The following is an 11,643-nucleotide window of genomic DNA, read 5'->3' as shown; positions in this document are numbered from 1 at the left end:
TAAAGCCAGATTTTTATTTTTTATTTCCAATGATGTTTCAAGCCTCTCTAAGCTCTTACTGGCAGCACTTGAACACTAGGTAGTAGTAAAATTATGGGCCGAGAGGCTATGTTTACTGGACCATAAACAAACACCACCATTAATGGCCAGCGGGAATAGTCCTGCCTAGGACGGGAGAGTGGGGAACTGGAGAGACGGCTAAGCAATCTAAAGAATTTTGCGAGACTGCAGTTATTGCCCGACCACTTACCCTTCGACAGTTGGATTTTTCATACGATTGTAGTAAGACTAAATTTATGGCAGAGGCACGAGGCGTCAGAGAATTAAAATAAAAAAGATTACATTGTGTTAGACAGAAACCACAGTATGCATATTTTTTACGATACCTCGTGGGTTTAGGACAGAATTATTAATTAATTTTGATTTTCGAACTGGGTCTTTATTACTCCGCATACCCCATATTCTGGTTTTGTGTCGCCAAGTACGTACTGGGGTGGTGGAACAGATCGAGAATTATTCTTTAGATTCTCTATTGGGTTTTTTTGTACGACCATATTCATCTCGACATGGTAGAAATCCTGCTAATTACATTCTTCTTCTTCTAATTATATGCACCAAAGCCGATAGAGGCTGCTTATAGGCGCTCAGAGGGTGCGAAGGTTGTTAAGGAAGAGTGGTTTAGATTTGAGAGACACCGTTGACTGTGGGAGCTGATTCCAGAGTGGGACAGTGCGAGTGTAAAAATGGTGCTTGCGTTCCTTTGTAGTCACACGCGGTACAAAAAGTAAATTTTGTAGAAAAACGAGTGAAAAAATCACCTTCTCTTAAAATACTTATGCCCGATAAAATTGAAAAAACCTCTCCCAAGTCTGTAGCCGAATGATGCTCTTGAAGAGTTGGTATATGAAGAAAATTACGTCGGTACGCAGCTGTTTCGTTCCGAAGGGTTGGCACTAATTTAGTGAGTTTGTTGACTGACTTGTTTATGAGGTCCAAGTCTCTTTTTAATTGGGGGACCAAACTGGTGAAGCAAAATCCAGTAAAGATAAGATATAAGTTATTAAAATGGTCTTAATGACTTTAGGTGTTTTAAAGTGAAAAGTGCGTTGGACAAGACCAGTGAACATGTTGATTGTCTTTGCAATGATCCTGCAATGATGAGAGAAGGATAGCTTTTCGTCCACTTGCACGTTAAGATCTCGAACACATTTTACTGACGGTATCGCTTGTCCATGAAGGTAGTAAGTTGTCTTTGGGTTGTCTTTTCCGAGGTGAAGAACATTGGATTTCAATGTGTTGAACCCGAGACCAGACTCAGCAGCCCAAACCTCCACACGGAAGAGATCTTGTTGCAGTTCGGTAGAAGAGGTCAGAGGTGCCAGAGCTTTAATGAGCTTGGTATCATATCAGCAAACAGGCTGGCAAATGAATTTAAGACGGTAGAAAGTAGAGCGTAAATTTAAATTGTGAACAACAAGGGAACCAACACGGACCCTTGGGGCACACCGCTGGAAACTGCTCAAGAAGTAGAACTGGAATCACGTAAGACAACGCATTGTGTGCGATCCAGCGCCGTAACCAAAGACTATATATACGCTTCGCTTACTAGACAGGCGTCTCCATACAAAAAACCTGTTAACACTTTTGAAACATGGGAGAAGGCTTTGACCAGCCGTTAGAGGCGCCACGAGTAGCACTCTGAAGCGCGGAGAAAATTTTGACCCACGTCTGCTATCGTATGCAAGTTGAGCCATTGATCACGCCAGTCTATTTAGTGAAGCGTATATATAGTCTTTGGCCGTAACCAGCCTTAAAATTTGAGTAGGGCACTAGTAGGGCACTATTTTTAGTGGTGTAGTATGAGCGAGCGAGGCGCTCCGCAATGTATATTTTTAAATTGATGAAAATTTTAATGTTTTAATCTGTCGTCCAATACTCAATGGACAGTTGATCAGAGCCGGTAACGGGTGACGGGTGCCCCGTTTGTGTTAGATTTACTGCAAGTTTGCACGCGGAACCACAGAGTATGGAGGTAATAGAGATAAAACAACCGGGAGAGGTCCGCAACGAAACGTTCACCACCGAGTGGGTTGACAATGGGGAAAAAGCTCTGGAAACCGAGCTTCAAAAATCAAAATAGCTACCGCAGCGCCATTTCGGGATTCTTCGTAATCGAAAAGGCACAAATTTAATTGCAACAATAGCGCCAAAGAGAATTCTTTGATAGCGCTTGGTCTTTTCTCCTTTTCTTAGAGTACCTTTTTAATTTGAAAATTAATTTAGATCATAAATATGGCAAAGTGAAATCTACCAAAAGTTTCAAAATGAAAAACAGGACAAGAATACCGAAATGGCGCTGCGGTAGCTATTTTGAAGCTCGGTTTCCAGAGGTTTTTCCCCATTTTCAACCCCTCGGTGGTGAACGTTTCGTTGCGGACCTCTCCCGGTTGTTTTATCTCTATTACCTCCATACTCTTTGGCGGAACGAGCGCATGGAGGCGGCCATGATCAGGTGTAACGTTTTATTTTTGAACGAAAAAATTAAATTTTATAATATTAAAATAAAAATGCGTTCAACTGAAAAACTTTAATGATCACCAAAATATCTGGGTAGGGCACTTTCCTCAGATTTCAATTTCATCTCAAAATTCTAGGTAGGGCACGGCCCGAGTGGCCCTCCCCTGGTTACGGCTGTGGACTGCGATCTGAGAGAAACGCCATTAACCACTTTAGTACCTCTCCGGTTATTCCTGCAGACCGAAGACGTCGATATAATGTATGATGAGGAACTTGATCAAAAGCTTTTTTGATATCAAGATAGATAATGTCGACAGGTTGACCCTTTTCTAGAGCAGCAGTCCAAATATTTGTGGCTTACAACAGGTTAGTTGTACCAAGTATCCTATACAGGGTGTTTCAGAAGTCAGTGCAATAAATTTGAGGTGTTATAGGGGTTGAGTAAAGATGTTTGACTGTCTTTGTCGCGATCCTCTGCGACGAATAGGAAAAGTGCTAGAGAGCGTTAAAGTTTGGTCTAAAAACGCCTAAGTGTAAGCTTTCAACGAACATAAGAACCCAGATAGAAAACCGGTTTTAAAGGGGTAGTAGGGAATTTTCCTACTACAAAAAACACCATATTGTCGAGTGCAAAACAGTTTTATTTTTTAAAGTAAATGTTCAAATTGTCGTCCTCCAGCTCCTAAACAAAGTCGGCAGCGACGAAGAAGCGATGTCCGTACGGACTGAAACACTCCAGCTGTGGTACGAATCTTTTCCGAAGCGGCGTTAATTCGTGCTACCAAATCCACTTCCGTCTCCACTGGTGTTTCGTAGACAAGTTCCTTCATCCACCCCCACAGAAAAAAGTCAAGTGGGTTTAGATCCGGCTCACTTTTCGAGCGTTCCTCGACTTGCAATATCCAGAGAGATGGATTGGCAGAGGAGTTCCGGTCAACTGGCCTGCAAGATCGCCGGATCTAAACCCACTTGACTTCTTTCTGTGGCGGTGGAAAAGATTCGTACCACAGCTGGAGTTTTTCAGTCCGTACGGACATCGCTTCTTCGTCGCTGCCGACTTTGTTTAGGAGCTGGAGGACGACAATTTGAACATTTTCTTTAAAAAATAAAACTGTTTTGCACTCGACAATATGGTGTTTTTTGTAGTAGTAAAATTTCCTACTACCCCTTTAAAACCGGTTTTCTATCTGGGTTCTTATGTTCGTTGAAAGCTAACATTTAGGCGTTTTTAGACCAAACTTTAACGTTCTCTAGCGCTTTTCCTATTCGTCGCAGAGGATCGCGACAAAGACAGTCAAACATCTTTACTCAACCCCTATAACACCTCAAATTTATTGCACTGACTTCTCAAACACCCTGTATGTTAGAAGGATATGAGGCGAGGGATGAAAAATGGCAGCGCCGTCGCAGTAGCCCCGCCAGGATTTTTTCGCGAGTAGGCACTGCGTGATTAAGAGGCCCCCATAAAAAACTCCTTTGTAATTTTTGTTGTTCTTTAACTAGCCAAATTGTATAAAATAATTATTTAAAAATTTTATTATTATTAAATCAATAAAAGTTTTATTATTATTAAATTAATAAAAATTTTATTATTATTAAATTAATAAAAATGTTATTATTATTAAATAAATAAAAATTTTATCATTATTAAATTAATAAAAATGTTATTATTATTAAATTAATAAAAGTTTTATCATTATTAAATTAATAAAAATGTTATTATTATTAAATTAATAAAAGTGTTATTATTATTGAATTAATAAATTTTTTATTATTAAGTATATTATTTACAAATAAATATTACCAACTTTACTTTTAATCGAAGAATTCCACCCTACGATTACCTCTTTACCCATAATTCATCAACTACTTATTTAGGCTTGTCTCCCCCATTGTTAAGGGGGAAGACTACAGTGGCCATTGTCTAGTTTCGCGCTATTTCAAGCTGAACTGTTTTATTGTTGTGTTTTAACTTATTAAATTAATATTGATGTGTAAAACAGCCTCTTGTTTAGTGCTTAAAATAATTTTGACAATTTTAAATTTCAAAGTAAACTAATTATTACGTTTTAATTCGGACCCCCGGAGCTAAACACGTTGGGCAAGCGCCCAAACTACCCCATAGTAGTTGACCTCTTGAACAATAATTTTTCTCACTAAACTTGCTTTTAAATCATGACATTTTTTTTATAAATATCTAATATTGCAATAAAGTTTCCCCTATTCCCAATATTGTCGGCGGATGTGTAAGTGTTCCCCTGAAGTGCTAAATCTTGTTGGGCACATAAAATAATCACTTCCACGTGTGTAGATAGGACCTCTCTGTTTCTAATAACGTCTAGTCTATGGTGGTCGTTATCCTGGCAAACTATTGATCCACGGGATTTGGATTCCATGTAGTCTAAGTACATTTTGTAGGCTAGTTGGTGAGAAGATTTGTTGGAAGTGAAGTGTTCTTCGAATTGTGTCCCCATGTTTTTCCAATCCGAAAATCCCTTTAGAAATGCAGTGTTTCTACTGCCTAAAAATGACGGCAACAAAAACAATACACTGCATCCTTTGCAACTGAATATTCAATCATTTGATATTTGTCATACCAAGAAGAATTGAAACCTCGATTTTTACCGCCAATTAATCTTTTAGGAAAAGGATTTAGTTTAGGCTGAACTGGAAGGCAATCTTTATCTAGACTAATATCCAAGTTATTCAACGCGTGTAAGCCGTTATTTTGAATTGGACATGTTGTTTGATGTATTTTGTGCATGGTTAGAGTTGGGTTTGCAATTACTTCTGCAATTTCTCCTTCATGAGTCAGTTCCATTTCCATATCAGTACTGACGTTTGGAAGAACTTCAGCAGTATTACTAAAACAGTGACTATTATCAGTCTCCAAGGATTCTAAACCCTTTCCCAATTCTTTGACTAGGTTTTTCTCAGAACTATAGTTATGGCTTTGCGCCGACGATTTCAAAAAACGAGCCATTGCACCTTTCTGATTACTAACGAAACTATCTTCCCTTTTCCATTTTTCTCATTTTTGGGAGCCAGATAAAAATTTTCTGGTACTCATATTTGAAAATGCTACTATTATAATACTAATAGCGAAATAACCTTAAAAAGGTTTAAGAAAATAAAGCTTAGTTAAAGCTATGTAGTCTTCAAACAGACTTTTTAATAATACCAGCTATATCAAAGCCCTGAAAAAAGCGGTTTGAATATTTTTTCTAGAATAGCTAATTAGCCTTGAAAAAGGCTTTTTGAATAATTTAGCTAGAATAGCTAATTAGCCTTGAAAAAGGCTTTTTGAATAATTTAGCTAGAATAGCTAATTAGCCTTGAAAAGGGCTTTATGAATAATTTAGCTAGAATAGCTAATTAACCTTGAAAAAGGCTGTTTAAAAATTAGCTTAAAACAGCTAAATAGCCTTTAAAAAGGCTGTATTGGCAAAGTTAGTCTCGGAAGAGACTTAGAAAAAATTTGACTGGGAGAGAATCGAAATTGAGAACTACCTGTTTGTTCAGGAGCAGAAAACGAAATGAAGAAACGCGCGTTATCTGGGACAAGTCCGACCACCGAAGGTCTAGGTCCTTTCTCTACGATCAGTGGTCACTGATATCACGTGATTTCGGAAAAGGGGCAAGGAGTAAAAAAGAAAAAGCCCTAATCCCCAGGACGCTCTCTATTCAAAGTAGTGACTGGTACGATGCTTTACGCTTCGACTTCAGCTCCGCTGGGATTTCCCTTCGTTTAAGCGCTGCAACGGTTTAAGTCGTATTAAAGAAATCCAGTTTCTCACTTTATGCCCCCTTTTGTAGAATTCCTAGAAACTAAGCTTATGTTTATTGTGTTGGTTGGAGCTAAGTTATCACTGAGGCGAACAGATGTTTTTTTTTTTGCTGCTTTCCTTGCACGACGGACTTCCCCGTCCCGAGCCAGTCTTTTGTCATATACTCTATATCAATGTTAACAGAGTACACTACCAAAAGCAGAAACCACAGAGTTCGCTGCCTTTGTTTGTGTACTCAAGTAATATTGATTTCGAGTATAGGTGGTTCAAAAGGGAACGTTTTGTTAGGGCCATTTAGGACTCTTGGAAATTGGAATTGAATGGGAGTTCTTTTTTTAGGGGGCTAGATGACCAATTGTTAAAAATAAATAAAGTTTAAAAATCACATTTGGAGGCCCCAGAGGCAATTTTTTTAAACTTTTAGAGGCCCCTAAAATAGGCCTAAAATTTTTGAACATAGGCACGTGCCTACTTGTGCCTACTGCTGGTGGGGGCACTGCGCCGTCGGTGGGTCATGCGCGATAGAGAATCCATCTTTAGATTCCGTCAAGGACAAAACATGGAGGAAGCACCGCCAAAATTTGTCCTTGAGGGAATAGAAAAAAGAGGTCCCACGTTTAGAGGCTCTCTTGGTATTGACGGCGCTGCCGGCGTTTTGAAAACACCCCCTGTAGCAAATTAGAGTCCAGCCGACGTCGGCAAAAGGTACTAAACACTAAAGTCAGCCAACGGTCGGCCGGCCTTTGGATTTAGGGTCCAAATGTCCTAGGGGTAAAAGGGTCGGCCGCCTACAAAACGTCGACTCTTTACCGCCTTTTAAAAGACCTAAAAACCGACTCCGAAACGACGTCATCCCAACTTAGAATGTACTGTATAATTACGTCGAAACGACTAACTTTTTGATATTTAAGTGACGGAAAATTACCAATTAAAACCCTAAATATAGCTATATACATGTATGTAGTTGGTCGAGTCCCATGAACGGGAGTGAAACAATGAATTTATTTCCGTCAATCGGAAAGCTTTTGAATCTAGAGTGCAGAGTTCTAGAGTTTCTTGGGGCTTAGTAAGAGTAATGAATAAATCTTCATTAATAATATGTTAGCCTAACATATTTAGCTATACGAATGTAACCTACTTGAGCTGAGAGATTTTTAATAAGGAAATATTCTCAGATTGAATATATAATCTTTTTCAAAAAAATATAATACAGAAAGGAAGTTATTTTAAAAAATATTTTGATTTGTTTTATTAAATTGCCAAAGTTTCACAGTTTTGAGCGACTAATTGGCAAAGCGCGACCCTTTGTGCCACAGGGGTAATAATTAAATGTAAGGTCTATTTTAAGTCAGATAATGGTCGGCATTCCGACCATAAATAGTCCCAAAAAGGATTTACGGTTTTAGTGTCGAAAAACGTTCGGACGTTTTTAGGTCAGCATTTGGTAGTCGACTATAAAGCGACTTTTCGACCGTACCCCGACCCTAAAACGACTTCATGTGCTACAGGGGACGGGCTGGCCGGAGGGCTACCTATCCTTCTAACATATAGGAACCTTAGTATTCCAGAATTTTAACGATAAAAATAATTGAGCTAAGGTATTACCTTCGCTCGATTACCTTTATAATTTTACACCTGCAATGGTGCACCATGGACTAATTAATGTATACACATTAATTAGTCCATGGGTGCACCTCCCTATCGGTCTTTCTGACTTTTACGGAAAGGTTTCTCCATAGAAATCTCATAGGTAACCTATGAGATTTCTATGGTTTTCTCTTGATTCAAAACTTTCCCTTGAATCAGGAAATTTTTTTCATTACGAACTGACAGGCTGGTCGTGACGTTTACCGTCGTCGGCGCAGGAAACATCTGTGTTCGTGTTGTTAGGGCTTAACGACTTTGTATAATATATTTTATCAATAATTGCATAATAAAATTACCAAACAAAAGGGTATTTCCACATTTTGTGCAAGATTTATCAACTATTTCATCAGGCTTTTGCGTGATCTCTTTATACATTGTTGGGCTGACCAGTAAGTCGTTTGAAGTTTTAAAGAGCAGACGTCAATGAATCCAAGTCTTAAATTTACGTTTATGGTTTTTGGGTTAGCTAAAAATAGAAATATAAAAGGAAAAACATAGTAATAATATCAATGGGTTAGTTTTTAAAACTTAACGCGTACGTGTCTGCAAAGAGAAAAACATATGGTAATATTTGCGCTGTTAAATGTTAAGAAATTTTTAAGTATCATCGTAATTTGACAGATAATCTTTTGACCTTGAATATTGAATGTCAATATTATTGCTATTGGAAATAATTAAAAACCCGCAATTTTTCAAATTCTTTCTAGGGAATGGATATTGATTTTTGCCAGTGAATTATAAAGTAAAAGTTTCAAATGGCAGCAGTAATTGATCAAACTCCGACTACAGCAAAGTCGGTTGTAGATCTGTTTCTTCCATATAAAAATGGGCATTCAGAAGATTTAGACTCAACTCCTGATATTAGCAATAAGGTATTTTTCAATGCAATTGATTTAAGTTAGTTTTGATGCTAATTTATTTAATGTATACTAATAGAATTGCCTAGTAAGTCCATCCGAAGATCAGTACGATCTTCTACTACGCAATCTTCAAAGCAGGATAGAGTTAGGGCATGGTGAAGTAATTTACGTCTTAGGAACAGGAGAAAATGAATCTGAGGGCTTATCGGAAGAGGAATTGGAAGCTTCAGAGGCCACTTTACAAAGTATAGCAACAACATTAGGGGCCCATTGCGTTCTATTACGAAAACGTAAAGGAGAGATGGGTCTAGTTGCTGAATATCTAATTAGACGTAAAGCTGAAGAGCATGACTTCTCTGAAGTCAGGTACAATTTTTTTTTAATGTTATAGAAATTAAGCATTAGCAATGACCAACAATTGTTATGACAGAGTCGCAGTTGTAGGGAATGTAGATGCTGGGAAAAGTACCTTATTGGGGGTATTGACACATGGAGAGCTCGATAATGGACGTGGACACGCTCGGCAGAAATTATTTCGTCATAAGCATGAAATGGAATCAGGACGTACGTCCAGTGTTGGAAATGATATTCTAGGATTTGATAGTTGTGGGAATGTTGTTAATAAACCTGATAGCCATGGTGGACAGCTTGACTGGGTGAAAATCTGTGAGGCATCTTCAAAAGTTATCACGTTCATTGATTTAGCGGGTCATGAGAGGTACTTAAAAACCACCATCTTTGGCATGACGGGACATGTACCTGATTTTACAATGTTAATGGTAATTCTAGCAGCTCAAAATGATTGGTTCTGATGCTAAAAAGCTAAATTTCACAGGTGGGGGCTAATGCTGGTGTTATAGGTATGACTAAAGAGCACTTGGGTCTTGCATTAGCGCTTTGCGTACCTGTATTTGTCGTAGTGACTAAAGTGGACATGTGTCCTCCAAATGTCCTAGATGACACAATGAAGTTGTTAGTTAGAATTCTCAAATCTCCTGGTTGCCGCAAAATTCCTGTCATTGTTCATTCGGAGGATGATGTAATAGTATCAGCAACCAATTTTGTCAGTGAAAGGTCTGTGAAACTTGGTTTTCAATCTTCCAAATGTTTAAATTTAACTTTCATGCAAACTTTGTAGGTTATGTCCAATATTTCAAGTTTCAAACGTGACTGGTCTAAATTTGGCTCTGTTGAAAATGTTCATGAATCTTCTGACAACGCGAATGCCCAATTTGGATTCGGAGCTAGCCGAGTTTCAAATTGATGATACTTACTCAGTGCCTGTATGTTTTATTAAAACGTTTGTGCGAGATGTGATCTTTAAAGCCTTTTTTTTTAGGGTGTTGGTACAGTTGTATCTGGGACAACATTGAAAGGGGTTATTAGGTTAAACGATACGCTATTATTAGGACCTGATCTCATCGGTCATTTTCAACCAGTGGCCATAAAATCTATACATCGTAAACGAATGCCTGTGAAGGAAGTGCATAGTGGGCAAACAGCATCCTTTTCTTTGAAGAAGGTATTTAATTTGTTTTAAGGGGTTTGTAACCATATTCGGACAAGTATGCTTTCGGTTTTTGCTTGGCTCGTGTTGTATCGAAACTAACCAAATAGAACTCATCTTTTCCGCTGAGATACTTATCTAAGTTATCTGCTTAATTCTTCTGTTTCAGATTAAACGATCAGAAATTCGTAAGGGCATGGTAATGGTTTCACCCGAGGCCAATCCTGTTGCGTATTGGGAGTTTGAAGGGGAAATTTTAGTTTTGCATCATCCAACGACAATAAGTCCTCGTTATCAAGCTATGGGTATGTCTAAAACAAAGACAAACCTTCGATATACTATTAAATCTATAAAATTGAAATAGTTCACTGTGGGAGTGTCAGGCAGACCGCGGCCATATTAATGATGTCCAAAGACTGCCTACGAACGGGAGATAAAGCTGTTGTTCACTTCCGATTCATCAAAAATCCAGAATACCTGCGTCCTGGCATGAGAATGGTGTTCAGAGAAGGAAGGACGAAAGCTGTAGGGACTGTCGTACGCATGATACCCAACCATCAATCTGTGATTCAAGCTGCGAGATCGAAGCCTAATAAAATGCGACCAATCTCAACCCCAATCGCAGCAGGCATGAGTGTAACACTACCCGCCGAAGGTGTTTCGAAGAAAGAAGTAGATGGACAGCAGAAGTACAGCCGAAACAGAGGACACCATCGTAATAATCGTCACATCACGGCAGTTTGATTTGGAGAAATATGTACAAAGCAAATGATCTATGAAAATAGTGTTTCAAATAGTAAATGTCTAATTTGCCTTGTTTTTTTAGTTTTGAATAGTTTTCTCAGATTCAAAGTTAACCCGCACGAAGCAAGGGGTAGCAAAGTTTATATTGTTTGCTACTTTACCTTTTGTTTTAAGAGAAAGTTATATCTCATAAATATGAAGAATAATTTTCATATATAAATTAATCATTTTGTTCGCTAAAATGTATCTAGTGTATAAAACTGAACTACCACTTTTAATCAGATTATTAATAGATTAATTGTGCGAAACCCTGGATTATTTAAACACAGGAATATACCGATTCTTTTCAATAGCCCATTTTAGCATAAACGGCAGCTGTTAGTATCCTTCCTATCTTTTTTTTCCGGCAATATGTTTAGTCGACTTTCACCAATAGAGGGATAATGGCAGTTGTTCGTGCATTTTTCTTGTATGTGATATTCCTGTGTTTAATTAATCCATCACAGAACCATCATTTTATTTTTAAATAAATTCGATTTGAAATTAGATAAAGTATTTCTTTCAAAAATTAAATTAAAAA

General features: G+C 38.0%; 1 protein-coding gene across 3 annotated transcripts; it reads left to right on the top strand.

Moving 5' to 3' along the window:
* Positions 1-8,126: 8,126 nt before the first annotated feature.
* Positions 8,127-11,643, top strand: GTPBP1 (GTP-binding protein 1). Of its 3 annotated transcripts, XM_090178791.1 has the most exons (10): positions 8,144-8,209; positions 8,282-8,341; positions 8,660-8,824; positions 8,889-9,178; positions 9,243-9,591; positions 9,648-9,886; positions 9,951-10,095; positions 10,152-10,334; positions 10,489-10,624; positions 10,684-11,643. In XM_090178791.1, the coding sequence occupies exons 3-10, from the start codon at positions 8,708-8,710 to the stop codon at positions 11,061-11,063; spliced, it is 1,839 nt and encodes a 612-aa protein (XP_090034917.1). In that variant the 5' UTR covers positions 8,144-8,209; positions 8,282-8,341; positions 8,660-8,707; the 3' UTR covers positions 11,064-11,643. The 3 variants fall into 3 exon arrangements, with proteins under 3 accessions (XP_090034911.1, XP_090034917.1, XP_090034925.1); XM_090178785.1 differs by having other exon boundaries at positions 8,127-8,341; XM_090178799.1 differs by lacking the exons at positions 8,144-8,209; positions 8,282-8,341 and adding an exon at positions 8,363-8,516.

The sequence above is a fragment of the Leiobunum rupestre genome, chromosome 1, assembly GCF_980474605.1.
Source record: "Leiobunum rupestre chromosome 1, qqLeiRupe1.1.hap1, whole genome shotgun sequence".
In the NCBI taxonomy this organism is placed as follows: domain Eukaryota; kingdom Metazoa; phylum Arthropoda; class Arachnida; order Opiliones; family Sclerosomatidae; genus Leiobunum; species Leiobunum rupestre.
The sequence above is the reverse complement of the archived record's forward strand: the minus strand, read 5'-3'. Positions and strand labels throughout refer to the sequence as shown.